The sequence below is a fragment of the Grammomys surdaster genome, unplaced genomic scaffold, assembly GCF_004785775.1.
Source record: "Grammomys surdaster isolate TR1022 unplaced genomic scaffold, NIH_TR_1.0 126187, whole genome shotgun sequence".
Lineage (NCBI taxonomy): Eukaryota > Metazoa > Chordata > Mammalia > Rodentia > Muridae > Grammomys > Grammomys surdaster.
Window position 1 is genome coordinate 8,108,235 of NW_021620993.1, and position 26,359 is coordinate 8,134,593.

General features: G+C 45.4%; 1 protein-coding gene and 1 long non-coding RNA gene across 2 annotated transcripts; one reads left to right on the forward strand and one right to left on the reverse strand.

Annotated features, from left to right (window-relative positions):
* Window positions 1-479: 479 nt before the first annotated feature.
* On the forward strand, window positions 480-20,401 carry Sf3a1 (splicing factor 3a subunit 1). Its single transcript, XM_028758219.1, has 16 exons — window positions 480-542; window positions 1,059-1,180; window positions 6,417-6,624; window positions 7,443-7,700; window positions 10,947-11,021; window positions 12,718-12,868; window positions 13,698-13,885; window positions 14,749-14,866; window positions 15,109-15,294; window positions 15,987-16,108; window positions 16,198-16,443; window positions 16,999-17,206; window positions 17,642-17,796; window positions 18,745-18,846; window positions 18,951-19,022; window positions 19,844-20,401. The coding sequence occupies exons 1-16, from the start codon at window positions 480-482 to the stop codon at window positions 19,943-19,945; spliced, it is 2,376 nt and encodes a 791-aa protein (XP_028614052.1). The 3' UTR covers window positions 19,946-20,401.
* Window positions 18,238-26,108, reverse strand: LOC114613026. The gene is made up of 2 exons (XR_003710116.1): window positions 26,023-26,108; window positions 18,238-18,993 (listed from the first exon to the last, which is right to left on the reverse strand). It is a non-coding gene; the product is annotated as an uncharacterized LOC114613026 (long non-coding RNA).
* Window positions 26,109-26,359: the final 251 nt, after the last annotated feature.

Genomic DNA, 26,359 nt, shown 5'->3' on the forward strand with positions numbered 1-26,359 from the left:
GTGTAGTTGAGTGGGGCTCTATGGCAACGGGTCTAATGGGAGGAGAATTCTTCAAAATGACAGTCCAAACAAGGAAAGAAGACAGGGGACTGAGGGGCAGAGGAACCAGCCAGAGTCGGGAGGGGAGTTGAGCAGATGATGTAGAATGGCTTACCTGTCTTCGGCGTCGCAGCCTCAGCTCTGTGTCTGGCTGGCTCACAGAACTTCCTCCAGAGCGCCTGTGGCTCGGAGGACCCCTCGAAACTCTAAGCTAGGCGCCCAGGCCGCTGCCATGGCAACAGCGTACCGCGCCACCGTCCACGCGGGGCGGGGCTGGAAGTGCGACATGGCAGGGGGCGGGGCCGGAAGTGCCTCCGCGGCTTTTCTCTGGGTCGCCGCCATCTTGCCATTGAGTTGGAGGCTCCGTGTGGAGAGCTTAGGTTTTTTGTCGCACCGGTTGTCGCCACCGAGGCGGACTGGCAGCCCTGAGCGTCGCAATCATGCAGGCCGGACCCGTGCAGGCGGTACCCCCGCCGCCGCCAGTAGCCACTGAGTCCAAACAGGTACCGTGTCCCGTGCTCCTCCGCCTGCAGTCCTGCTGTAGGCCTCGTTCCTCCCCTCCCGCGCGGGCGCTTTGGCACTCCTGCTGGAAGCTCAGGCCACCCTGAAGGACTTGGAGGGACTGCAAGTCCCAGGAGTCAGCGCGCTGCCTTACCTTCTGGTCTCAAAAAGAATTCCCTAAACCGAACTTTTCAAAGCTAGCCTGCAGATTTGCAGCTTCGGCTCCCTCTGGGGCTTGTTTGAACCACAGAGCCTCTATTCTAAAGAGGAGAGCCAAGAAAACCATTCTTTTCCCTAGATTAGGAATGGCTATATAAATACAATATGGTTAAGAAAACTTGCCTTGTTTTGTTTTTAACTGCTTCCTCAGATGCTAACCCAAGAGAGTCTGCAGTCTGCAGGACAGACATTCCTGTCAGTAGTATCATGGAGAAATGCTGAGGGCTGGCCTAACGTTTATGATATCCTAATCCAAGCCAGGGACTTGAAGACCTTACTTCCTTTTTCTGTTTTCACAGACAGTTGAAGAAGAAGCATCATCAAAGGAGGATTCCACCCCTTCCAAGCCAGTGGTAGGGATTATTTACCCTCCTCCAGAGGTCAGGAATATCGTCGACAAGACTGCCAGTTTTGTGGCCAGGTAACAGCTGCTTCTGCACAGTGGGTCAGGGAAATTTTTAGTATAAAGTGCTTTTGAATCAGCACAAGGGCATCATGAGGTGTTTTAGAGGCTCTGCCACAGTAGAGTAGTGAGGTAGGAGATAGATAGGACTGGTATCACTGACATACCATAACAGTAATCACAGTGAAAGCCATACCTAGCTGTATAGTCACCAGGAGTTTCTGCTTCCAAATAAAGTCTGAGGTAATTCCTGGTAGCTTCTTTGTGACTGATGATGTGTGTATGCTGTGTGTTTGAGCTGCTGGCCTGAAGAAAGAAGAAGAAAAGTTGATTATTCTCGTTGTGAAAGGACTACTTTCCAGAACCTCAAATGATGGTTTACAGATGAGTCAGGAGCTGTTAAACATGTTAGCTATCTTCCCAGGCAAGGTGAAAATTGCTCAGGATTTCTCTCAGCCTCCTCATCCCACATACTTCTGCATCCAAGCTTGGATGGAATCTTCTAAGAGCCACTTGACTCCCAGCGAATGGTCAACACACTCCCTGGCTTAGGGCATTTATAAAGTAGTCTTTTGGCAGCCGGCATCAATACCCATTCTGCAGATGTTTGGTTTGTCCTTAAATCCTTAAAAAAGAAAAATCCTATTACCACACTTAAAAAGGAGATGATTTCACAATCATTCTGGATTTCTGGCTTTTCTTGAACTAGACTGCTTCTTACATGGCAGTGCTACTTGGCCCTGAACTGTGTGTGAAACATGTGCTGTCCATGACGGACACTTTGTCACTCCCTTTAGGGAACATCTCTGCCACCTTAAATCATTTAATGATGTTTTATTCCCAACTTCCTAATAAAGTGAAGGATCAAAAGAGATTCTGATTGTTGTATTGTACAGTGTCCACTCCATGAGAGTTCATACACTTTACGGGCTTTAATTAACTTGGGTTTTCACTTAAAGATGCCCTAAGGTAGCTCACTGAGTGATACCAGTGATTGGCTAATATTCTGTAGTAACCTTGATGCCTTCCCCACTTTCTCCTGTGAGGCTAATAATTGGGGAAAGGCTGTTACATAAAGAATAAGTGCAGTCTTACTGTGAGGACAGCTCCTGCCAGCTGTTGTCACTGTTAGCTGTTTCCTTCTGCCCTTGGCATCCTTTTTTAGATATGGTAATATCAACACAGTACTATTGGGTCTTGACTTTCTTTGCATGCTAAATTGTAAAAATTTCCTGATTACTTTTTGGTTTCCCTCACGCTGCATTCTTTTATGGAGAGGGTGCAGAGTGTCCAGGCTATGTTTTCTTTTGAGACTGTTCCCAGTGTTCCCACTTGGTCGGTGAAGCTGTAAGAGGAGTTTGAACATTCCTTCCCTCTTAGAAGAAACTCTGTGTGAAACAGTAGTGGCTAAGAGAGCATTGAAAGCTTTAGGGGTTGGGGAGACAGCTCAGTTCAGTTAAGGGCCTGTCACAAGAGTACAAGAGCTTGAGTTTGGATCCCATGGTATATACCCCAGGGATCCCCATGTTAAAGCAAGATTGAACAGTGGCTACATCTGGTAACCTCAGTAAGGGGGAATAGAGACTGCTTCATATCCAATGAGAGAGCTTTGTCCTTTGCCTCAAAAACTAAGGTAGGGCCAGTGTATTCATGTACTCTGAAGGTAGGAGCAGGTTGATCTCTGTGCATTTTGGGTCACCCTGGTCTACACATTTCAGGAGAGCCTGGGATGCATGGACCCTATCTAAAATAAATATGTAGATAAGTCTAAATAAGGTGGGGAATGATTGAAGCAAACAATGGACATCATCCTCTGGCCGTTACAGGTATGGGGTGCACACAAGTATGCATTTAGAAACATCTCAAACAGTTTCCCAAGTAGCTTTCTGATAATTGTATCATCCTCTGCTGCCACAGCAAAAAAAAAAAAAAGACCAAGTTCTCTTAAAAATAAATACTTGTTACTGGGGATATCGATGCATACCAGTAATCTTGCTAGCATGGAATATTGGAAGCTAGAGACTAGCCTGACTACACGGTGAGCTTTATTTTAATGAAGGAAAGTAGGAGCTGGAGAAGTGCCTCAGAAGTTAAGACCACTTTCTCCTCCTACATAGGACCTGAGTTTGGCTCCTAGGGCCCATGTCAGGCAAATCACAACTACAGAATCTGAATACCTACATGCATGCCCTTTAACACATGCATACACAGAGTCAATTCTTTTTCTTTTTTTTTTAAGAAAAGGAAAATGAAGTGGACTGTAGCCAGTATTGGCACATACCTTCAAGTCCCATAATATGTGAGGCAGAGGCAGGTGGATGGATGTCTGTGAGTTCAAGGCCAGCCTGGTCTTCTGAGTTTTATATAAAGGCTAAAAAACAAATAAAAAATATGGGTTGATTGTGCAGCTTAGTGATTGAGTGTATGTCTTTATGTATAGGATATGAGTTCTATTTCTAGTAGTGTATAAATCACCATGTTTCCAGATGGGTTTTTATACATGGTGATCATTTTTGTAGAGATTCTAAAATCTGAACTTGAGATAGCTCAGTGGATAATGTTTGCAACACAAGCAACAGTTGATCTCCAGCAACTACAAAAAAGCTTGGGGTGTGTGTGTGTGTGTGTGTGTGTGTGTGTCCGTCCCCGTCCATCCATCCCCAGCCCTGATGAGTAAAGGTAGGCCACTCTTTGGGGCTTGCTGGTGGCCAGCCTGCCTAACCATAACCTTAATGGTAAGCTTCAGGTTCAGTGTAAGACCCTGTATCAAAGAATAAGAATGAAAATGATAGAGGAGGCTACTCACTGTTGGCCTCTGGTCTCCGTGTGAGCACACACACACTTTCTCCCCTACTCCCTCAGAAATTGTAAATAAATTTGGAACTTGCTTTTGCATGCTTTACAGTGGAGGGATGGGTCAAAATCTTGGTCTGAGAGAGCTGGTATTCAGGTCTCTGCTCTGCTAGGCCACATACTCAGGAGGCAGGCAGTGGGTACCTGCAGCCAAGTCTGACTGAGTAAAAGGAGCTTTTTCTCTGTAGATTGTCTTCCCATTCCTGCATTTTCCTGTCAAAAAGCTCTGCCAGCTGGGCTGAGTTACAGGCAGGCTCTTCTGCTGAAATCTGTTTCTTGTGTTGGAGGATCTAATTCTAAAATGAACAGTAAGCCAACTAAGAGCACTGGAATTTCTTGGAATAAGTACATCTGCCTTCTCATATCTTCTTAAGTGTTCCCTGATGTGTAGAGACCATGGTTCAGGAGGCAGTACTTCAAGAGACAACCAGACCTACTTTTCTAGAAGCCAGTACTCTCCATGGGCATTTTGCAGTCGTAGTATAGGACTCAAATCTGTATCCATCCTGCTTGTGTGTGGTCTGCATTACATAGGGAGGTAGGAAAGTGCTTCTTTCCAGCCGGGCAGTGGTGGCGCACGCCTTTAATCCCAGTACTTGGGAGGCAGAGGCAGGCGGATTTCTCAGTTTTGAGAGTTCGAGGCTAGACTGGTCTACAGAGTGAGTTCCAGGACAGCCTGGGCTATACAGAGAAACCCTGTCTCGAAAAAACCAAAAAAAAAGAAAAAAGAAAATGCTTCTTTCCAAAGCATGAGGTTCTAGTTCGACTAATGCACAGTCAAATTGAGACCTCAGGGTATTAGTCACACTTCAGGGTGTGACCAGAATTTGCTAGAGGCTAAGTCTTCCACAGTCTGCTGTGGATCTGTTGTGATGGGCAATGTTAACCATAAAGTTACCTGCATCTTGTTTTCTGCTCTGTTTAATTGACAGAACCATGGGTTCTTCTAGTCAGGGAATCGGGAAGCCCCATGGGTATCTCCTCATAGACCAGTCATCTCCAGTGTTGTTGGAACTGCACCTTCTAAGTTATACAGTAGTAACTGCCCTCTGTGTTTGCAGGCCATTGTATTAAAAAAGTCTTGAATATCTCCTTAAGTACTACTTAAGTAAATCTTTTCAGTATTTGAAGATACAGAGGAAAATATTAGCCACATTTGACATATGAGAAAATCAAAGCAGTGAACATTTTGGAATCTTGCTGTATTTGAGACTAAGTAGTGAACAAGAAACTTGAAGGTATATCTTGTGTCTTTTTAAAACTTGTGTACCTTTTAGCTGACACAAATGTATATGTAAGTGTGATACTTGGAGCTAGGTTTGGTGGCACACTTAACTGCACCTAGAAGTAAAAGCAGGCAAATCAGTAGTTCAGGGCCAGTCCTTAGCCTGGACTTGTGAGACCATATCTCAACAAACAAATGAAAAAACTATGGTCTCTTGAGTTATATCTACTAGGACTTTAAAAATCCGGATTCTCCAAACATTTTTTTCATTATCCTGGAAGATGGCGTTTCTTTAATGTGGGTATATATCCATATGTGTGTGTGACAAGAACACACACATATAAATGGATCAGAGTATAACTTGGTCAGAGTCAGTTCGCCCTTTTACCAAGTGGAACCAGGAGATCAAACCCAGAGTGTCCATCTTGTCAGCAAGAACAGAACCTTTACCCACTCAGCCACCACACCATGGCCTTATCCAGTATATGTACTGAAGGTAATAAATCTTTTTTTTTTTTTAGATTTATTTATTTTATTTATATGAGTACATTGTAGCTGTCTTCAGACACACCAGAAGAGGGCATTGGATCCATTATGGATGGTTGTGAGCCACCATGTTGTTGCCGGAAATTGAACTCAGGACCTTTGGAAGAGCAGTCAGTGCTCTTAACCACCGAGCCATCTCTCCAGCCCAAGATAATAAATCTTACAGAGCAGTTTTTTCCTTGTGAGCCTCCCAGTAATAAATGAAGTTACTTTAGGCAGTATTTGGGCAAGGCATTAATACACTAGCTGTTGGAGGTTTTTTTTCTTTTTTTGTTTTTATGGAGCTTAGTAGCAAATCCAGGGACCTTAGATACATACTCTACAGTTATGCCACATGCTCAGCCAAAGAGTAAATGTTTAATTACAAGAACTAAGCGATGGCTCACTGATGATGGGTATTACAGAAGTGGCAGAGCGCTAAGGAACATCTGTGGTGGAAGCAGCCAGGCCCACAGTGTGATGCTACTGACTGATTACTAGATGTCAAGGAGCAGCCCTGCTCTCCTGAGGGATGGACTGGTTTGGTGAGTGGGTGATGGCACAGATGTTGAATAGAAGGAGATTCAGGTCTGAGTAGTCACAGAGGTTGTGGGATTCTTTCTTTGTTTATTGTATTTTATTTTTTTACAGAAATGGGCCTGAGTTTGAAGCTAGGATTCGACAGAATGAGATCAACAACCCCAAGTTCAATTTCTTAAATCCCAATGACCCTTACCATGCCTACTACCGCCACAAGGTCAGCGAGTTCAAGGAGGGGAAGGCTCAGGAACCCTCAGCTGCCATCCCCAAGGTTATGCAGCAGCAGCAGCAAGCCACGCAACAACAGCTGCCCCAGAAGGTTTGGAGCCCAGACCCTCTTTGTGGGTTAGGGAGGAAGTAAGGACAGGCAGAGTGGGTTGGCATAATTATCTCTGCTGTCCACGATCACAACCACCAGGGGTGGAAGACAGTTATTTCAGCTTCCAGAAGCACTTCTTGAACACTGGTTGGTGAAGCTCTGTCCTCCAGGCTCAGATCATGAAGAGCCCAACAGAACAACTGTTTAACCAAGGCTTATGATTTATTGATCCAAGGAGTGAGGGTTAATTGTAGTGAATGAGCAACCTTTTGGCCCAGCTGAGCTGAAGGAGATGATGTGGCCTTGTACCATTCCTTCCCTCTGTTGGGGCTGCTCCAATACCCAGTTGGTGCTGGGACCCAGGAGTGCTAAAAGTTGAAGTCATGATTGAAGCCTTGCGTTACAGTTGCTGCTTGTAGGGCTTAAGGCTGCTGTGGTTTTCTCATGCGTACAAAGTACTCGCAGTGTCTGTTCTGTCTCATGCGTCTCTTGGAAATCATCGACGTATTTTTTCGAAGTGGGAATCACTACACACACATGGACCTTACTGTATTTCCAGCTTCTTAAGTCAGATTTTACATCTGATTTCCTATATATATTTGCTATCTCTTTAAGCCTTTGATGTCAGGACGGGCAGAAATGTAGACTATCTCATTTGAAGCAGATTAGGGAGTTAAGGCACAGTTGGGTGAGACACTAATGACAGTCGTATAGCAAGTTCCAGTGATGCTCACAATTAAAACATTAGAGTGTGTGGCTATTCTGCTTCAGAGTTGGTTTACTCCTCTTCTGTTCTTGTTCTGCACTCTCTGTCTTAGGTCCAAGCCCAGGTGATCCAAGAAACCATAGTACCAAAGGAACCCCCTCCAGAGTTTGAGTTTATTGCTGATCCTCCTTCCATCTCAGCCTTTGACCTGGACGTAGTGAAGCTGACAGCTCAGTTTGTGGCCAGGAATGGGCGCCAGTTTCTGACCCAGCTGATGCAGAAAGAGCAGCGCAACTACCAGTTTGACTTTCTCCGACCCCAGCACAGCCTCTTCAACTACTTCACGAAGCTGGTGGAGCAGTATACCAAGGTGCTGGCTTTGGGAACGGGGTAGTACAGTGTCTTACCACTGGGGACGCAGCCTCCACTCTCTGTCTACAAGGATATTTGCTTTGTGTGACATCTGGGGAAATGTGAGTCCCAGATTAATGTAAAGTTGTGATTTAAAAAGATTTTATATATTTGTGTGTATGAGAGAGAGAGAGAGAGAGAGACAGAGAGAGAGAGAGAGAGAGAGAGAGAGAGAGAGAGAGAGAGAGAATGTGCGAGTGTGTAGTTGCTTTTGTACCTTGCCATGGAACACGGTTGGCATCAGAAAACAGCTTTACGTTCTCTCCTTCCATTGAGGATCAGACTTAGGACATCAGGCTCGCAGAGCAAATGCTTTTACCCTATGAAGCATCTTATTGGCTCTAATGTTTTTGCTTGTTTTGTTTTGTTTGAGACAGGATTTTCTTCGTGTAACAGCTTTGGCTGTCCTGGACTTGTTTTGTAGACTAGGCTGGCCTCAAAACTCAGAGAACCACCTGACTCTGCCTCTTGAGTGCTGGGATTAAAAGCATGCCTATTGTTTGTTTGTCCTCCTCCCCTCCCTCCCTCCCTCCCTCCCTCCCTCCCTCCCTCCCTCCCTCCCTCCTTTCTTTCTTTCTTTCTTTCTTTCTTTCTTTCTTTCTTAGATAGTGTCTCACTGTGTAACCCCAACCCTGACTGACTTGAACTCACTATGTAAACCAATCTGGCATCACATTCAGAGATCCTTCTGTCTATGGGATCCAAGGCACGGGTCCCACGTCCAGCTTGTATTGTTATCTCTTTAAATACTTCTTGGTATTGAAGAGACGTGTTTATAAACTTCTGTTATTAGGTGGCCATCTGCTGTGTGACAAGACTAGGTAGCACTATCTGCTTTTAGGTGTCTGTGCATTGCCACTTGTCTGCTACATGGCCAGAGAGGCAAGCTGTTAACAGTTGCCTCCTGTTACCTAATTTAATCCTCAGAACTTTTAAAGTGGCGCTTTACAACTTTTGCAAGCAGAAACAGGCTAAGAAAGATGATTTCATGGGGCTCCAGTTATACCTCAGTGGTAGAGCACTTCTCTAGCATGCGTAAGGCACTGGATTCAGCACTGTTCTCAAGAAAAAAGACCAAAAAGGGATGAAGTGTGATCATTCATGATTGCTGTGGTCTCAAGCTTGGGAGCAGTGTTCAGAGATTCAAGTCTCTGTTATCTTTATCCTGTGGAGTAACTTACATGAGTAAAAGTTCAGTATGAATCTACTAACATTGAAGACACACATGCAGCATCTTCCCGAAGGGCCCTGATAATGTGTAAGGCAGCCAGTATTCTCAGTTATCCTGGCTGGAGTCAAACAGATGCTGCAGTGCCAGGACTGGAAAGCTGGCACTTTTTTTTACTCTTAACCCTAGTTTGCACTGCTGCGGTCATGAATCAGCACAGCAAGCCAGGCATGATGGTACACATCTGTAGTCCTAGCACACTTTGTTGTCATTGTTGTTTATTTGTATTGTCAAAAGACTGAGTCTCCTCATATAGTGTGGCTTCATTTGAAACTCACTGTGTAGACCAGGCTGACCTTGAACTCACAGATCTGTCTGCCTGCCTTTACCTCCTGAATGCTGAAATCCCAGCACTCGTGAGGAGGGAGGATCACTGAGTTCAAGGCTAGTCTGTGCTGCGTAGTAAGTTCTAGGACAGCCTTACCTATAGACTGAAACTGTCTTTTAAACAATCTGATACAGTAATCTAATATTTAAAATTAATCAGAAAGCTGGATATAGTAGCTAACTAACACTTCTAATCCAAGTCCTACGAAGATTGAGACATGAGGATTACTAGGAGTTCGAGGCCAGCCTGAGCTCTTTGAGAGACCTTCGGTCTTAACAATCACTTTTTTTTTTTTTTTTGGTTTTTCGAGACAGGGTTTCTCTGTGTAGTCCTGGCTGTCCTGGAGCTCACTCAACAGTCACATTTTTAATGTTACAAAGGCTACTCACCTGAAATAGGTTTTCCAGTGGCATATTTTTTCTTGTTTTTCTTTTTAGTGGAATGGTCTACATCTATTGTTAATATTTAGAAACACTGTTGGAGATCTAAGTTCTAAGGACTCGCTCTGGAGAATAAAGTTAGAAATATTTAAAAATGTGTCTTTAGAAAATGACCAAATCTAGAATTTAGTAGAGCAGTAGAACAATGACTGAAACCCAAAGCCAAAGGATTCTGTAAGTATACAGTCTCGGGGGTCTGTGGATTTTTAAATTTTGTTTTATTTTTATTTTATGTGTATGAGTGTTTCTGCACCACTTGTGTGTGGAGCCATGGACGTGAAAAGAGACTGTCAGATCCCCTGGGACTGTAGTCACAGATGCTTGTGAGCCGCCATGTGTGTGCTGAGAATCAAACACAGTCCTCTGAAGAACAGGCACAGCTCTTAGCTGCTGCTATCACTTTAGCCTATAGTATCAATTCTAAGTATGGCCTAGGTTCAACTTGAACTGCTTCCATAGTTAGAAGTTCTCACATCTCTATTTTGTTACTTTTTGTTTCTTCCTCTAACTGTGGATATTGGTGTTGACTCATAACTTGAAGGCACTGGGAAAAGTGGTTCTATCAGATGGAGTCTAGGGGTGGGGATCCAAGAAGGGGCAAGGTCAAGTTGTGTTGCTTTGTGAGTGGAAGTAGATATTTTAGGGAGGGTTGGAGGGGCTGTTAGAATAAAGGCAGTCAGGGTTCCTTCCGTTCCTCAGGAAATGCACGTTAGACATTATTTGTGGTTCCAGTAGTGAGAAGACAGGAATCTGTCTTGATGGAGATTCTTAGTGGGTAGGAGAATATAGGTGAGAGTCTGTGTCAAACGGAGACAGATACTCTAGGTAAAGGGTCTGGAAATGTGGGGTAGAAAGGGAAGAGGTAGCTGTGGTCCTGAACTGGATAGCAGAGGAGGGCTTTTTATTTTCAAAATGATAAGCGTATATCAGTGTCACCTAAGCAACTATAACAGCATGTTCTAGGAAACCTGCCTATGGCTTAAGTACTTTCCTGGGAACCTGGAAATGGCTTTCTCAAAAGGTGCTTTCTTAAGTGGTAGCATCAACATTTAGAGAAGGAAAAGCACATTCTAGTTGTTAAGTAACTTGCCCAAAACCCCACAGGTGGAGCTGGGATCCATCTCTTGTGTCCTTTGATGGGCCCAGCAAGGTTACCTGCCTCTTTGTCTTAGACTGTGTGTGATATATATTGCTCTAATCCTCTTTCAGATCTTGATTCCACCCAAAGGCTTATTTACAAAGCTCAAGAAAGAGGCTGAAAATCCCCGAGAAGTTTTGGACCAGGTAAACACAGGATTTCCTATTACCAGGAACCAATGCAATGAGTTCTTTTTGTGTGGGTTTTATTTTTGTTTGGAAACCATCTTTGAAGTAGTTTAAGTTGACTTTCCCTAATCTGAACATTTTAACACTCCAGAATCTGAAGCTTTGTGAGCACCTACATGACACCAGGAATTCAAAATTCCACATCTGACCTCATGTGGTGGGTCACTTCCAAAATGGAGGTACACCAGTGTCATATAAAATTAACCTTCAGGCCATGTGCATGAGATCAAGTACAATATGAACACATTGTATGTAATGGTGTTCAGGGTTAGACATGGGTTGTATCCCTGGGGTTTCTAATTTATCATGTTTATGCAGATATTCCAAAATTAGAAACAATTCTAAAAACAAACACTAAAGCATCTCAGGTGAGGAATGGTCAGCCTGAACCTAGGCCTGGGCTGCTGAGAAGAAAAGCCTGTGGTGTCTACAAAGGCCAAGTCTGCTTTGTTCTCTCTTTGGCTAGTGTTTCTTCCCTACTCTACGCAGAAAACTACCTCCCCAAGCAGATCCCTGAGTGATAGATGCCTTTTGAAGTTACCAGGTTTTCACAGTTGAGCAGGCATATTGGTACTGCTTGGTTTTAACTGAAACAGATGTTTCTCAGACTCTCAGATTGGGACTGCTTTTGAAGATGCCAGGTTTTCTTTTTAAATCTTTAAAATGTGTGTCAGATGTAGTGTCTCACCTCTAATCCAACCACAAGTTCACAAGTTCTAGGCCACTCAGAGCTACAGAATGAGATTCTGTCTAAAAAAACAAAGTCCTTCCTATACCTCCAAAAGTCTTTTTCAGTTTCATACATGTAAATACTGATTTTAAGATGTCTTTGCCCCACCCCTTTTATTTTCTTTCATTTTCCCTGCATCCTCCACTCTCCTCCAACTTTCATGCCATTTTGGAGGGGGGGTAGGGTGACCTACTAAGTTTAGTGGAGTTGTTTACAAGAACATGGGATGAGACATTTACTGGAGTGTGGCCAATTTATCAGGGACTACACCACTGAAGAAAATGACACCCTTAACCTAAGCCACCAGCAGCCCCTCAAGGAGGGATGCCACTCTTCCAGTTTTGATTATGTGCTGGTAAGTCCAGGCTGTGCAGGTAACTGCAGCTGCCGTGAGCTTGAGCGCAGTGGCTGACTTCTCTGCACATCTCCCATCTTCTGGTTCTTACACTTGGCTATTCTCTGTTGTACAAATGGTCGCTGTGCCTAGGAAGGGATGATCTGAATGTCCTGTTGTGCTGCGCACACCACTCTCATGTATCTCCAGCATGAGTCTCTGCCGTGACTGCGGCGGAGTGTAAGAGGTTTCTCTGCTGAGAACTAATCGTGTTATAAACTTCGAACACTGTAACAACATGATCATCTCAGAAAAAAATAAAGGGCATGGGGGGAGAGTTGGGGGAATGTGATTGGTTTCCCCCAGGGCTTATGATATGCAGCCACTTACAGCAGCCACTAACTCAAAGTGACGAGCTTTACAGTACCAGTTACTAGGTTTTCCTGCATATTTACTGCAAGAAAGTTTGCTGCTGTGAGCACAGAATCCTTTTCTAACTCTGGTGGAAGTTCCCCTTGTGAACATAGGTACATCTCCGTCTGAAGGATGCCATGAAGCCTCATTGTAGATGCTATTTCCTATCTCCATAGGTTTGTTACCGAGTAGAATGGGCCAAATTTCAGGAACGTGAGAGGAAGAAGGAAGAAGAAGAGAAAGAGAAGGAGCGAGTAGCCTATGCTCAGATCGACTGGCATGATTTTGTGGTGGTGGAGACAGTGGATTTTCAACCCAATGAGCAAGGTTGGTCTGGCAAGAGAGTGCCTCCAGGTGGGAGCCGGGAACCCTATGGTCCTGGGAGCAGCAGAGTCCGGCACAGGACTTGATTAGTGTTTGTTGTGCCTTCCTCTCTATTTCAGAGGGTTTCATTTGCCCAAGTTAAATGTAATTCAACAGCTAATTACTATGTTAGGCTCTGATATCCTCTTTAGATAATGAAATCAGACAGTTCTGCAGCCTCTGGGGAGCTCACAGACAGAATAGGGATGACCTTTTCTTTTTCCTTCTCTGAGTTTGTTTTGTTTTTGTCCTGAGACAGCTCATGTTAGTGTTTCCTAGAGGAACAGAACTCATAGAATGAATCTGTGTGTATAAAAAGAGCATTAGAGGGACTTACAGGCCGTGATCTAGTGACAGAAATTCCAGGAGGCTGGCTGTCTCAGCTGGTCTTCATTGGAAACTTAACTAGGGAAAGAATGCTTTAGCAGCAGGCTACACAGACTTTCCAGGAGTGTGAGCTAGCAGGTGGGGAACACAAACGTCCTTCCATGTCCTTTCACATAGGCCGCCACTAGAAGGCACGGCCCAGATGAGGATGGGTCTTTCCACCTAAAATCCCTCACAGGTCCAGCTGCTTGGGTTTTAGATAATTTCAGATGTAGTCAAGTTGATAACCAAGAATACCCATCACACAGGATCTCTATATACCCCTGGCTGGCTTAGAACTCGCTGTATAAACCAGGCTGCCTACAAACTGACAGAAAATCCACTTGTCTTAGCCCTCTAAGTGTTGGATGCAAAGCTGTTTGATTACAACACAGTTACATTCTCTGAATGCTTTTCACCCTTTTAGGAAACTTTCCACCCCCAACAACACCGGAGGAACTGGGAGCTCGGATCCTCATTCAAGAGCGCTATGAGAAGTTTGGGGAAAGCGAGGAAGTGGAGATGGAGGTTGAGTCTGATGAAGAAGATCAAGAAAAGTCTGAGGAGACTCCTTCCCAGCTGGACCAGGATACTCAAGTACAGGACATGGATGAGGTAAATTCCTAGGTAGTTTTAGCTTGACCTTTTCCTAGAACCAAGGAAGTTGGGTGTTCTCCTAGTCCAAGGTTCTTCTCTTTTTCACACTCTATAAAAGATTGTTAGCTTGGGAGAAGCCTCACAAGTGTTTAAGCCCAGGCAGCATATTACTTCTTTCCAGCTCAGAAACAAAGATTGAGTCGTGGGAAGCATCTGAAACCTTTGCCAGCCTTGTATAGCTTATGGTCTTCCCTTTGGCTCAGCGTCCCTGGTCCCAAATCATCCTCTACCAGCCCTACTAGGGAATCATGTCACCCTGTGTTTTGATGCCTTTCTAGTACTTAGGCCTAAAGGATCACTAGTTCCCAAACTGGTCTAAACGTAGCCTATACATCCTTTCAGACATTTCTAACCCCTTCCAGCTTGGCCCTCCGATAAGCACAGAATTCTGAGCCAAACTGCTCTCCCTGCTCTGAAAGAATTTGTGTACAGCTTTGAGAAGAAAAGGCCCAGTGTCTGTGGGAATTGACTTTTTCTCCTTCTCCCAGCATTGCTCTGGGAGCAGCTACCATTGAGCGCTGACTTGGCTCCTGTGTTTCTCCCCTGTATGTGAAGTGCGCTGGGCCTCTTGGGACTGCCTGGTGCCAGCTGCTGGAAATGCCTGGGAGGAGTGTTAGCACCATGGCCTCGGATGTTCCCATTCATGTTGTGAGGAAGCAGCTTGGCCTACTGCCGCCTGACCTTAGCTGCCCCAAGAGACTCAGCACATGGATTGCCTGGCAGGGACTAGGCTCCTTGCCACCCTGAGAGTTGCCATGGTTTTGAGCTTTTGGGGAAGTGGCCTTTTATCTCCTGAGTTGTGACATTGCTTTGCTTTTTAGGGTTCAGATGATGAAGAAGAAGGACAGAAAGTGCCTCCACCCCCAGAGACACCCATGCCTCCACCTCTGCCCCCGACACCAGACCAAGTCATTGTGCGAAAGGACTATGATCCCAAAGGTACGGTCCTGCCTCCTAGTCCTTGTGATATTAAAGAAAGTCCTGAATGGTCTTGTGTGTTTTTCAGATGGGCTGTTTCTAGGAGAGCATGGTGGGAAAGAGAGTAGTCATCTTCAGTTTCAGGTTCCTGGTGTAAGAGTGGCAGCAGCAAGTAGATGTTTTCAGTGAATGATGTCTGTCTGCACCACTGTGTTAACCCAGCTACCATCTATTGTTCTCACTTAGATATCTCTTTCCTCTAGCTTCCAAGCCCCTTCCTCCAGCTCCTGCTCCTGATGAGTATCTTGTATCCCCCATCACTGGAGAGAAGATTCCTGCCAGCAAAATGCAAGAACACATGCGCATTGGGCTTCTTGACCCCCGCTGGCTGGAGCAGCGGGATCGCTCCATCCGAGAGAAACAGAGTGATGATGAGGTTTACGCACCAGGTGAGATGGCGGTTCCCAGCCCATAGCTTGCTTTATGAGGACACAGAATGGTTGAAGTCAGTGAGAGTTTGGGAGGTAGGTGTAGCCTATGATATTGAAAAAGATACGTATATTTTCCAGGGCACTGTAGAGAAATCCTTCAAAATCTGGCACTGGTGGCAGGGATGTCACTTGTCTGCTGGTATCCAATAACAAGATCTGACAATAGGAATACTTACTCATTTGTTCTTTTGAACTCATGATTAAATTCTCTCTCCTTGAGTGACACTCACTAATTAATCTTATTGCCAAGTAGGATAGCACTGGATAAGATGGTGTACACCTTTAAACCTAGCACTCTGGAGGCAGAGGCAGGTGGATCTCTGTAAGTTTGAGGCTAGCCTGGTCTACATAGAAAATTCCAGGACAGTCAGGACTAAATAAGAGACCTTGCCTTTGTGGGGTGGGAGGTGGGTGTGCTGCCTAGGGCTAGGGGCTTAGTCTTTGGTCCTGTTAATAGGAGTTGGACAAGCACCAACTTTAGGCTTAAAGCTGCTCTGGCCACCCTCCCCAGAACTAGAGGATGAGTGACATGTTGGGGCCCATAGCCTATGCTGTGGATCCAGTCTCTACCCTACATTCTTAGCGAGCTGCTGACTTGTCAGAAGGGCACTCTGCTGAGTTTCCCTTTCTTTCTATTTTGTTGTGTATAGGTCTGGATATTGAGAGCAGCTTAAAGCAATTGGCTGAGCGACGTACTGACATCTTTGGGGTAGAAGAGACAGCCATTGGTAAGAAGATTGGTGAAGAGGAGATCCAGAAGCCAGAGGAAAAGGTGCAATTCCAGTGAATCCTAGTGTCTTCCCTGCCCTCTGCCTCCACGTGTGGGTTCGTGACAAGCTATGTCTTTGCCTTCCAATGCAGGTGACTTGGGATGGCCATTCAGGCAGCATGGCCCGGACCCAGCAGGCTGCCCAGGCCAACATCACCCTCCAGGAGCAGATTGAGGCCATCCATAAGGCCAAGGGTCTGGTGCCAGAAGATGACACTAAGGAGAAGATTGGCCCTAGTAAGCCCAATGAAATCCCTCAGCAGCCACCGCCTCCATCTTCAGCCACCAATATCCCCAGCTCAGCACCCCCCATCACATCAGTGCCCCGGCCACCTGCGGTGAGTCAGAGGCCACCCTGTGACCAAGTGTTTTAAACCTTGGTCCCTTTGGCGGGATGATGCTCTCGTATGGGAAGGGCACCTGTTTTACAGTAGGGGCCGCATGCTATAGTGGGCAGAGTTGAAAGAGGAAGAATCAAGTTGAAAGTAGAGACTTCTAACGCCATCTTCCACTGCAGAGGAGATTTGGATTAGGGAGTGAGCTGAGTGGCAAATGGGGGAAGCAGATTTGAGGCAGAGAAGGGCTGTGGGCTTAATGGGTCTTTGAGAACTGATGGTCTCTTCAGGAAATAAGAGCAAGGTCACCCTCTCTAATGGTACTGTATGCCATGAATTGCTGGTTGAATCTGAACCACTGAGTCCCAAGTAGAAAGAGTATTAACCTGGAACTTGCAGCATCAAGTTTCTATCATGGGCCCGAGGTGAAACTTCTTCAGTCTCAGTATAAGCAGAGTATAAGCAGGTTGTCTAATCTCCATCATAAGTGGCCAGTTGGTGTGTCCCCGAGGCTGAGCCTTGGCTTCCTGTGACTTGTGTGTCTCCTCCCACCCTCAGATGCCACCTCCAGTCCGTACCACTGTTGTATCTGCAGTACCTGTCATGCCTCGGCCACCCATGGCATCTGTGGTCCGGCTGCCCCCAGGCTCAGTGATTGCCCCTATGCCACCCATCATCCACGCACCCAGGATCAACGTGGTACCTATGCCTCCTGCAGCACCTCCCATCATGGCACCCCGCCCACCTCCCATGATTGTGCCAACAGGTCAGTCTGTGGTGTTGCTTTCTCATCTCATGGGTTAGTCCACAGAGCCGTGGTTGGTCTTAATGACAGGTATTCTCACTGAGTATCCATCCCAGAGGAAATCTCAACTGGGAACTAGGAGCCATATTTCTTGTGAGAGACAAGAGACTGAGATGGCATAGCTAGTGTGTCTAAATTTGGTGGTCAGGTCCTTGACAGGCCCAGAAGCCTGACATAACTATTGTATGGCTGACCTTGCCCTGCATCTCGTTCCCTGCTGCCTAATCCGGGCAGCCTCCCAAGTGAATGTGCTGAGTGACAGATTCATCAAGGCATGGCACTTCACACCTCTTAGGAGCAAAGCCTCGAAATCGCCCAGCAAAATCTCCCCAGTCTTGCCTCTTGGGCCTCTTCACCTCTTCTGTACTCATTGGGCGACTGCCGTGTCTTTTGTAGCCTTTGTGCCTGCCCCACCTGTGGCTCCAGTCCCAGCCCCAGCTCCAATGCCTCCCGTACACCCCCCACCTCCTATGGAAGATGAGCCTCCATCCAAGAAACTAAAGACTGAGGACAGCCTCATGCCTGAGGAAGAGTTCCTGCGCAGGAACAAGGTCTGTGACCCAGAACACTGCCTGTGCCCTGTAATAACTGGCAGCAGCATGTGTTACCCAAGTTCCAGTCCCATACTGTTAGTTTCTGGGATGTCAGTCAGCCATGAGAAACTTCTAGGTATGTTTGTATCGTGAGGTTAATAGCTGGGAGATGAGGAGGTGCTAGTGGTAGTTCTGGTAGTGTGGACTCTTAAGGAGGCGCAGGTGCAGAGACATTAGCACACGAGTGAAGTGACAGGATCACTAAACCAGCTGTAGGAAGTCTCGGCAGAGTTCTTAAATTCAGATCTCCCCTGTCCCTGGGGAGATGCCTGTTAGGGTAGGATTCTGCTGGCATTCTGGAACAAGGATCCTGCAGTGGCATTGGTGGTCTCTGAGAAAGCTGCTAGGCTTCAGTGACAAGGCAGTAACAGTCCCAGCTCCCAAGAGATTTGGCCTGTAAATTTGACAAAATTTTTATTTTTCTAAGACTAATGTCTGTCAGTTCCTTGAGCACCTACCAAAGGTTCAGATTATTTTCTTTCATGGTCCCAGCAGTCTGTTTCATACAGGCATATAGCATTGAGCTCAGGTATCTTGTCTGCTGAGTTTGAACCCAGTATCACAGATCATATTTACCCTACTGGTCCTTGACATTGCAGAATTCACTGGAAAGCACGAAGGGTCTATTTAAGGAACAGGGATGAAACAATATGATAATATACACTTAGTCTCAGAACTCTAGAGACAGGAGGTTTGAGGCCAGCCTAGGCTGGCCCTGACTCCTACCTTTAAGCCTGTCTAGAAAAATAATAAAAAAGCAATGAAGCCTTGTGTATTGTCACACCTGGCATCAGCAGTAAATGGGCAAGAGGGGCAGGAGTCCTTATTTGTATGAGCCACTGATAGTAGAGCATAGCTCCTTATTGGCTTGAGCCTTTCCAGGCATAATGAGCACTGCATTTGCAGGGTCCAGTGTCCATCAAAGTGCAGGTACCCAACATGCAGGATAAGACGGAATGGAAGCTGAATGGTCAGGGGCTGGTCTTCACTCTCCCACTCACAGACCAGGTATGTTTTGCCACCCCTAATTGGTACGGGTGCTTGGAAGTCAGTGGGTCAGCTTTTTCCAGACAGTCAACAAGGGAATGAATGGACTTTCTTTGATCCCACAGGTCTCTGTCATCAAAGTGAAGATTCATGAAGCCACGGGCATGCCTGCAGGGAAACAAAAACTACAGTATGAAGTAAGCAAGGATAACTTGGTCCTGCCCCTGAGGTTCCAACTCCTTTACCATCCCTGAAAAAGTACAAAGTAGGATGGAGAGAGACCTGGATGTGGCCATCCTAGAAATGATACAGCTAGAATGATGCTGGGACAGATGAACCTGATAGTTCTAGATTCTGACAGCACAGTCTGATTCGGGGTCTAAAAACCTTTGTCTCAGTATGTGGATGGGGACCAGCCCAGTGATACGATCTTTTCTTTAGTTTTGTTTGTTTTTTCGAGACAGGGTTTCTCTGTATAGCCCTGGCTGTCCTGGAACTCACTCTGTAGACCAGGCTGGCCTCCAACTCAGAAATCTGCCTGCCTCTGCCTCCCAAGTGCTGGGATTAAATGTATGCGCCACCACTTCGCAGCCAGTGGTGTGATCTTAGACAGCCTGGTTGTTTATACAGATGCAAAGGTATCTTCAGGTTTTCTGGGGCCTCCTCTCTTCCTCTGTAAAATAGGGTGCTGATAAGGTAACCACCAAAGGCCTTTTGACCTGAGAAGTCGGCTATGCCTTGTAGTTGGTCATGGAAAGCTGAAAACTAAACCAAATGTTGACAAAGTCCCTTACTTTGCATCTGTTGGAAGCGAAAGAGGGAGGGAGGGAAAGAGAGAGAAAAGAAGGAAAAAGAGGTGTTCTAGAAGAAGCCAAAGTTCCATACTTCACTGACCTCCTGACATTCCCTTAAGCCTCCATATTGGTGAAGCCTAGAATATTCACACAAGCTCAGTTCTGTGAGGCTGCTTGTGGTCAAAGACAGGTGGCGTACCCTAAGACATTTGTCTGTCTTCCAGGGGATCTTCATCAAGGATTCCAACTCCCTGGCTTACTACAACATGGCCAGTGGTGCTGTCATCCACTTGGCCCTCAAGGAGAGAGGCGGAAGGAAGAAGTAGCAAGAGACACCTGCAATTGGACTCCTGCCACCACCAATTCCAAGAGTTTCCCTGGGACATTAGGCACAGCCAGGGCATTTGTTTCCCTCCAAGCCAGTCTGTGAATATCTTGTTTCAGTTCTGGATTGGAGGTCCTTCAAGGAAGCCCATTAGGAATTAAAAACCCAGGGTTGTCCCACAGGACAGTTTCATAATATCAAGTGATGCTTGGCTAATAGAATATGGTTACTACCATTCATCATTTTGTGTTATGCTTTGGTCTCTAATAAACCTTGAAGGCAGGCATGGTACATGCATGCCTGTAATCCTGGGACTTGGGAGGTGCGGGCAGAAGAATGAAATGTTCCAAGTTCACCTTGGCTGTACAGCTTGAGGCCAGCCTGGGCTGTGTGAGATACTATGTTAAATTTCTTTCTTTTTTTTTTTTTTTTAATTAAAAACTAAACACCTCTTGGACCTTCATGGAAGCAGTTTGTCTCTGCCATCCACCGACTAGCTTAGCTCTGCCATTCTTACCTATGTCAGGGATAGATAGTGCACAACAGCTCTCCTAGGGACAAAGGTGAATTTTCAATCGATTAAGAGGGAGACAAATGGGTCTGTCCCTTAACACAACTGTGCCCACTGCACGGTGCTGTTGAGCTTGGGGTCGCTATACATTTTTGCTGCCATCATGTCTTTCAAGTATTTCTTCTAAAAAGCATTATGGGCTGGGGAGGTAGCTTGGTGAGTAAAGTGCTTATGGCACAAGAGTTGATGTAAAAGCCACTTATTCTAAAGCCACTGCTATCCCTGTGCACTAGGAGTCAAGACTGAGCCAGAGTCGTCCTGAGCCACCAGTGAAGAAGACCTGTAAAGCCAGGTGGAAGGCAAGGGCGAACACCCATGACTGTCTTCTGATCTTCCATGTTTGCCACAGCATAGCTTTATAGAGCTATACATGTTTTATATTTTTAAAGCTTGGTACTCTCCACCATACAGTAGCCATAGAACAAGGACCAGTAGCTTTTTTCATGCCTCAAATCACCCATCACTTGATGGGCATAGCAGTTTTAGTGGTTTGCTCCAGGGTGAGCAAAGGCTGTTCTTTACGATGTGTGTGGTTTAATTGTGCCATATCCACGTACTGACCTAAGGGCCTTGTATCTATCTAGTTTACTGCTACTGTGTTGTGCTTGGGGCGCTTTTTTTTTGGTTGTTGTTGTTTTTCTTTGGTTTTCAAACAGCTCTCCTGGAACTTGTTATATAGACTAGGCTGGTTTTGAACATACAGGAAGGTCAGCCTGCTTCAGCCTCCCAAGTGCTGGAATTAAAGGCATGGGCCATCAGGCTTGACACTGCTTCCTGTTCAAACACTTGTGTAGTCCATCTGTGATTATTCTTGTTTAAGGTACTATGGGGAAGTCACATACCCACCATCCCATGGCTCAAAGATGAAGAGTAAGTCCAAAACACGTGCCTTACTCTTGGTCACTAACAGGTCCTGATGTAGGTTATTATGTGTGGAATTCCGCTCTTGCAGAGGCATGGCTGCTGCTGTGTGCATTCGGGCGGGGGGGGGGGGGGAGTGAGAGGCGACAACTTGTTGATGCGCTGTAAACAAAGCTGATTCTTGAGAATTACACATCCTGAAATCTCTTGAGAGGTCCCAGTACCTTTGCTTTTGTGGTCTCTCAGGAAAAGAACACCCTCAGGATCACAGAAGCAATATTCTAGTCCTCAATCTACTCCGCCTTTTTCTCCCAGCCTAGGCTTGGGCAGCTCCCGTACAATACCAGTCACTTGGCTCCATTACACGTTCCTAGGCCCTTACATTTAACATCCTTTTGTCATGCTAGTCTGTACCCTGTGTGACATTTGCCTCTCACCTGGGTGCCACAAGTTTGCCTAGGGACTAGTGCAAAATTTGGCTTGATGGTGTGCTTTTCTGGTTTAGGGGCCTGAAACGAGCTCACTGGTAGACACTAATTGGGCAGCACCAGAAATCCCCTGGAGGAATTTCTAGAAGGAGGTGTGTGGGAGGGACATCAGAAAGCCTCAGAGAATCCCATGCCCGAGAGCTCCTTTTTGGTATTAGGGACATGGCATTGTGTCAGGGCATATGCCTCTGCAGACTGACTGGCAAAGCCCACAGTGCTGCTGTGGCTGAGGCTAGGACATGAGACCAGGAATGTGGCTGGGTAGAATGCAAGTGAATGGGCCCTTTGATCCCCAGTCCGGAGTTAACAGTTCCCAGAATTCCTGAATGAACGCCTGTGCTGGCTCACATTCACTTAGAGGCTCACTGACCACAGCCTTGTGACCTTTGGTGGCCACAGACCAAGACTGTTTTCTAGCACTGCATGTCCTACAACCTTGTAAGTTTAAAAAGTCCTTATCCAGATTTAAGTTTTAAAATTTTTGTAATTTGTATAATTAAAAATATGATATATGTTTTATATATAAATTACTTTGGTTGGTCATACGCCCTCCATTATCCTCATCTTTTCCTTCTCCCAGCAAGCACTTGTTTCCAACAAGTTTCCTCACGTTTCTGTCTGTGGTGTGTGTGGCCCACTGAATCTAACTGGGGTTGCATGATCAAGGACAACTGACTAGTGGCTACACCACTAGAGAATATACCTTCCTCTACCCAGCAACTGTTAGCTGCCTGTAAGTCCTCAGGGAAGGTGAGGCCTTATGATTGCCCCAACGCCACCCTCAGTCCACAATAGTAGGTCCAGTTTCCTGAAGGCCTGGTGCTATGGCTCATGGGTACAACAGCCATATCATGATCAGCTCCTGTGCCGATTGCTGCTCTTTCAGAGGACCTTAGTTCAGTTCCCAGCATCCATGTCAGGTGGGTCACAACTGCCTATAACAAGCTGGCCAGAGTGCACCTGTACACACATACACAGACATAAACATAGAAATAAGAAAAAAAGCTTGGGAAGTGCTCTGCAATTTAAACAAATTAACACTGAGAGGTAGAGAGATGCTTCAGTTGTGAGTACTTACCAAATAAACATGAGAACTTGAGTTAGGGTCCCTACACCATGCAAAACTGGGAATCAGACCATATGTGTGAGCCAGAGACACAAGGATCCTGGGAGCTGGCTGGCTCACCACTCACCTAAATTGCTGAGTTCATTGAGAGACTATTTCAGAAAATAAGGTGAAGTGTGATTAAGGGAGTCACTTCCCATTAACATTGGGCTTTTCACGTGCATCCATATGCACCTGGGTACACACTTCCACCCTGACACACACTAAATGTGCCTTTCTGTTCTCGAGGCTTAAGAAGCAAGGCACACTTTCTCACTAAATAACTGACATCCCTATGTTTTCAATAGCTTTGCACAAGGACACGTAGTAATTTAGTGAAACTACCCATGTGCCATGGTTTAAGCTGTTCACTGCTACAGCTGTAGGCTATGGTGGGGAACAAGACAATCATGAACTTGAAAATTATGAATACTATTACTTGTGCCCACTGTTTACTGGGAATTACCATGTATCAAATGCTTAAGGACATGTCACACTAAAATCTCAAAATAATTAAGGTTTTGTTTTTTCTAGTATTTCATTTTACTGATGAGGAACTAGTCTAAAAGAAGCCAGGCATGCTGGTTCCAACTACTTGGATGTGATTAAGCAGGGCAATTGTTTGAGCCTAGGAGTTGGAAAGTTGGAAGGCAGCCCGAGTAACAGGCTCTGGTTCAGAAAAAAAAAAAAAGGCCTCAGGCCTCAGATTTGCCTCATGGTCATCAACTTCGGTTTCTTCTGTTTCTGAAAGATGGTTATGCTTCCCTGAGATTTCTGGGTATCTGTGTGGTATTTAATTTACACTGTCAACTTGGGCTGGATTTGGAGTTACTTAGGAGACAAACTTCTGTGAGGTTCTTTCCAGGAAGGTTGAACTGGAGAGAAAGACCCACTGGGTGATGGGCTGCGGAACCATTCCATGGGCTGAGGTGCAGGAAAAAAGGAGCTGGTTGCACATGTCTTGTATCCCAGGGATTACATAATGGAGACTTCTCTCTTGAGAGAGAGAACAAGTAGAATTATACCCACTTTCCGTGACTGGACCCACAAACTATGAACCAAGATAAATGAACCTCGCTTTTGTCAAGTATTTTGCCACAACAGCAAAAAAAAAAAAAAAGTACAATCTGCATATTTGCCCTTAGAGGGCTGAATGTTAACATGTTTGGGAGATAGAACCTTAGGACCAAGATGATGAGGTTAAATAAACATGGATACCACACTATCTACTTGTTCTATCTAGTTCCTCTCCGCATCCTTGGAATAGGCACTCTGTGCCTCCTGGGATCTATGTTCAGCTATGAAAAGGAGGATTGTCCTCCCAGATAGTGTTTTAAGAGCAAAATGGCTTGTGCCTGCTCCTATGTCTGCTGTTGCTCTGTATGGAAAACCAGAAGCAATTGGAATGTAAACTGCAGGTCTTCAGGAATGTTAGGCTATGTGGCATCAAGGAAATGGTTGGTGAGTCACTCTGGGCTAAATCCCTTTCTTGGAGTTTGTCTTAGACTCGGTAGGCTGTCTTTCCTGCTTAGTTTTCTAGGGAGAGTCAAATGACACTGGTAAACTATACAAAACCAGATGAATGAGGAACCACTCTAAGAACTGACAAACTTTAGGGCTGAAAGTTGTATGCTGGGATTGAGTGCGTAGGAGTGTAATTGGCTCAATTCTAATACAAGTATTGTGTGAGAACTGAGGTCCTAGGACTGCCATAAACTAACCTGGGATCTAAGGCAATGGACTTGCCTTTATAGAACCTCCATTCACCTACCTGTAAAATAGGGCATGTATAGAATTACTAAAAGATTACAAGAGATGGCACAACCAGTTTGGAAAGCAATTTACCAGTTGCTCAAAAGGTTAAATGGGCCACCATGATGGCTCAGCAGGTAAAGGCCCTTGCTGCCAAGCCTGGTAACCTGAGTTTGATACCCAGGATCCATATCCATTTCCATATAAGAAATGACTCCTGAAAAATGTCTCTCATGTCTGTATACACATTTTTTTAGAAGTTAACCAAAGTTATTAAAACACAGAAGTTCCCCTCCTAGGAAATTCTACCTACAAAAAATGAAAATAATGTACCAAGTCAAATAGAGGAAAAAGAAAAAGAAATATTCAAATGACTTTCACTGGCGAATAGTGTATAAGTGTGGTATGTCCATATAATGGAATATAATTCAGCCATGAAAAGAATAAAGCATTAATAAGTATGCAATATAGATATATCTTGAAAGCAAAAAGAAAGCTTAAGGCCAGCCCATATCACAAGCAAGACAAGACCCTGTCGTAAACAAACAAACAAAAAACTGGACACACAAAATCATTGATAATCATAGATACTGAAATGTCTAGAAGAAGCAAATCTATAGGTACAAAGAATTGTAGTTACTAGAGACAGTGAGGAGGACTGGAAATGACCTTTACTGGATAGGAGTTTCTTTGGGGGATAAAAATGTTCTAAAATTGGACGCAATGTTTGTACAACTATGTAAAGATGCTAAAGAACCATGGTATTGTACTTTTTTTTTTTTTGAGATAGGGTTTTTATCTGTAGCCCAGTCAGTCCAGAACTCCTAAACTGTTTTAGCCTACTGAGTGCAGGCATATCTAATTTATTTTAAATTTTTATTTATTTGTGCATGTGTAGGTAGGTGGTCGATGGGGTGATGGGATTCAGACTTAGGAAGTCTACACTTTAAATAGATGGAATTTGTTATATGCTAATCTTATTTCAATAAAATCATCGAGGAGTCAGGCATGGTAGCCCACATCTGTAATCTCAGCACTTGAGAGCGGGGGAGGGCCCTGGGCTACCTAGAAAGCTCAAAGCCACTTTGGAGACACTATTTCAAAGAAAAACAATACTAATCAACCCTCACCAAAAAAGGTGTTGGGAAGAAAAAAGTAGAGCTTAGGTCTGTATTATTCTTATAGGGTCTCCCACGAGCTAATTTACATGCCCCTAAGCAGAGCAACACGGTGGTTCAGATCTCTAAACCTACTTGCATCTCATCACTGTTCTTGAAAATGAACCGGCGAAGCAGCCTTACCTACGACCCTTTTTCTCATGGAGGCAGAGACCGGCAGGACTTCCAGAAAAGCCCTGGACCTTCTGCCAAAGAGCTGCAGCAGGTGACACACCAGCTCCGGGCCAACCCGGAAAAGCCAGACGAGCTAGTCCAGGTGAGTTTTTGTGATTGGCAGCCAGGGAAGGCGGGTCCCTGGTGACGGTTGTCCCGCCCCCTCACGTCGGTCCACTTGGCACCAGGCTGGAGGAGGGGCGGGGCCCGGGACCCTCTACACCCATTGGGCGCGTGGTGGGAGCTCCCTGGGTATCCACCCCCAGCTTTGGGGCAGCCAATGGGCGCGGTGCGTGGGCGGGGCGTC

Bases quoted from the DNA above. Each gene is read 5' to 3' on its own strand.
- Sf3a1 (XM_028758219.1), top strand. From the start codon at position 480: ATGCAGGCCGGACCCGTGCAGGCGGTACCCCCGCCGCCGCCAGTAGCC. The intron at 543-1,058 runs GTACCGTGTCCC...CTGTTTTCACAG, and splicing joins TAGCCACTGAGTCCAAACAG to ACAGTTGAAGAAGAAGCATC. The intron at 17,797-18,744 runs GTCTGTGACCCA...CTGCATTTGCAG, and splicing joins AGTTCCTGCGCAGGAACAAG to GGTCCAGTGTCCATCAAAGT.